Source organism: Mugil cephalus, chromosome 20 (genome assembly GCF_022458985.1).
Source record: "Mugil cephalus isolate CIBA_MC_2020 chromosome 20, CIBA_Mcephalus_1.1, whole genome shotgun sequence".
Classification (NCBI taxonomy): domain Eukaryota; kingdom Metazoa; phylum Chordata; class Actinopteri; order Mugiliformes; family Mugilidae; genus Mugil; species Mugil cephalus.
The window spans coordinates 1,411,327-1,414,532 of NC_061789.1; the positions used below are offsets into that span (position 1 = coordinate 1,411,327).

General features: G+C 38.2%; 1 protein-coding gene across 1 annotated transcript; it reads left to right on the forward strand.

Moving 5' to 3' along the window:
- Positions 1–292: 292 nt before the first annotated feature.
- Positions 293–1,165, forward strand: LOC124997819 (cell wall protein DAN4-like; the record flags this gene model as incomplete). Its single annotated transcript, XM_047571826.1, is given in 3 exon segments — positions 293–744; positions 782–840; positions 843–1,165. Coding segments are annotated over 3 exon segments (834 nt in total), but the record flags the coding sequence as incomplete, so codon positions are not given.
- Positions 1,166–3,206: the final 2,041 nt, after the last annotated feature.

Below are 3,206 nucleotides of genomic sequence, written 5' to 3' on the forward strand. Positions count from 1 at the left end.
TTTACTCCTACTACTGCTACTACTACTACTACTACTACTACTACTACTCCTACTACTACTACTACTACTACTCCTACTCCTACTACTACTACATGACTCCTACTCCTACTACTACTACTACTACTACTCCTACTACTCCTACTACTACATGACTCCTACTGCTACTCCTACTCCTACTCCTACTTCTACTCCTACTACTACTCCTACTACTACTCCTACTACTAATACTACATGACTCCTTCTACTACTACTACATGACTCCTTCTACTACTACTACATGACTCTTTCTACTACTACTACTACTACTACTAATACTCCTACTACTACTACTACTCCTACTACTACTTCTACTCCTACTACTCCTACTACTACTACTGCTACTTCTACTACTTCTTCTACTACTACTGCTACTACTACTACTTCTACTACTTCTACTACTACTTCTCCTCCTACTACTACTCATACTACTACTTCTACTCCTACTACTACTACTACTACTACTACTACTCCTACTTCTACTACTTCTACTCATACTACTACTACTACTACTACTCCTCCTACTTCTACTCCTACTACTACTCCTACTACTACTAGTAGGACTACTACTACTACTCCTACTCCTACTTCTACTCCTACTACTACTAGTAGTACTACTACTACTACTCCTACTTCTACTCCTACTACTACTACTACTACTACTACTACTACTAGTACTACTACTACTCCTACTACTAATACTACATGACTCCTTCTACTACTACTACATGACTCTTTGTACTACTACTACTACTACTACTAATACTCCTACTACTACTACTACTCCTCCTACTACTACTACTACATGACTCCTTCTACTACTACTACATGACTCTTCTCTACTACTACTAATACTACTACTACTACTACTACTCCTACTACTACTACTACTCCTACTACTTCTACTACTACTGCTACTTCTACTACTTCTTCTACTACTACTACTTCTACTACTACTTCTCCTCCTACTACTACTCATACTACTACTGCTACTACTGCTACTGCTACTACTTCTACTACTGCTACTACTTCTACTACTTGTAGTGCACTTTGTTCTGGGGATGTAGTTTTGGTCGAAGCCCAGAGATGCAGCCAATCATTCCACAGCCAATCATCCGTGTTAGAATAAGAAGTAAACATGAGCGTCGCAGTCACAGATTTATGCTGAAACCAGTCATATATCATGCAGCTGCTGGAAACAGTATCGCTTTTCATGAAGCACAAAGATCCGGCATAACATTATGACCAACTTCCTAATATTGCATAGGTCTTACTTGTGCCTAAAGAACAGGTGTGACTCATGAGAGGATGGAGATGGTTTCCCTTCTGAGGGGGTTTAAGATCTAGTGAATTTGGAGGCCAGGTCAACACTTCATGTATTTTTAGTTGTTGTGCTGTGTGTTTGTGTCTTTGTCAGGCTGATGCTATCAAGTCTTTTCTATGGTTGATGACTCTCACCAATCAATGCCAGGTCCAAAAGTTTCCTAAAAGTGTCAAATGAAGGTTTAAATGTTCTTTACTTCTCCTGTTGGTGGTTTTATTGTTGTGGCGGACCAGTGTCTATAAATTCTGAGGTGCAACTAATGATTATTTTCTAAATAAGGCATTTAAAAGGTCATACCAGGGCGACCACATGGTCACTTAAATGATCCTAATTCATGTGGCGACGTCAGCTTCAACAACAAAACCTTCTACAGCCCTGAAACTACCTGCTACACATTAACGACATACTGTTGTGTTATTACATGTACCCAAGACAACACACATGTTCTAAATAAAGGCCTTCGTCCGGGATCATTAACGCCTCATATATTCCCGTCTCCGCTCCGTGACAGAGGAATCATAACGAGGACTTTTTTTTTTTTTTTTTTTTTTCCCAGAAACTGCTTCCTGTATTCGTCTCCACACGGCAACGCTCCAGGGAATATGAGGCCAGGCCTCTAACGAAACCCCGGCGTCATTAACATTTCCTTGACAAAGACACCAGCTGCCCTTGAAGGAGGAACCCGGAGAGAGAACGGGAGGAGGTTAGAAAGGGCAAAGCGGAGAAAACAAGCTTTCTGAAAGAATGCTGCAGATTTCTTTAGTTTCCCTGTGGACTCAGCGCGGGAGAAGGTGAAGCTCCAGCTCCGCTCTGATTGATTGATAACTTTATTTAGCAGAGTTTGTCTTGCATCCCAGACGCTTGTTTCTCATGACAAAAGAAAACGACACAATATGACAACAGACAAACATTATACAGACATCGGACAATGGGCGAAACCTAACAGACATGTGATGTGTATGTTTTGATAATTGGATTTTACGTTCAGAAAAGGACAAAAATTAGTGGTTATGTGGATTTCATTTTACAAATTTAAAAATTAAAATTGCAATTTAAGGCATTTTCTTCACCAGGGGCAAGAATAGATGAACAAAACTTCAAAAACACGCCTGTTTTTTCATATTTTGCAATCAGAAGTTGCCGTTTTCAAAGTAAGAGCACGTATGAGGACGGTCATGTTTTTTATGGCAAGAGCCCGAATATACGACGTCTACCTGTGGTTTCCATAGCTAGCGGAGGCTAAAATGTCTTTGTAACCGTACTGTAATGTGATTTCTGACAAAACAAGGCGTCATCGGCTAAGACGTATCAGTAGCTAGTATCTAACTATTCCCTTTATTATATTTAGTTTTTTTACCTGAAATATGCAGCTTAGTTTTTCTGCAGTCACGTCCTCTTCCCCAAGACTCTTTTATTGTTTTAAAAAAAACAACAAACTGGTTCATGTCCATCAACTTCTGCTACACAGCGCCTTCCACGTACGTGCTCTTATTTCGAAAACGACAACTTCCTGTTGCAAAATATGAAAAAAAAAACGGGCACGTTTTTGTTTGTCTTCTAACGATTTTATTTTTTTATTTTTAAAAGAGAATTGTTTTTAATTTAGTTGTTTTTGTTTATCTATTTCGCAAAAGAAAATGTTTCATTTTAATTTTTGAATTTTAAAATTAAAATCAAATGATCACTTATTTTTTGTTTATTAATAGATTATTAATCTCCTTTTGGATGACAGCAACTGGTACTTTAAATAAAACTAAAACATGAAACAGAATATTATCAGCCAGGGACAACATCCTCTTAGCATATGCAGTATTAGGGAAATCCATAATAATAATAAAACTACAAT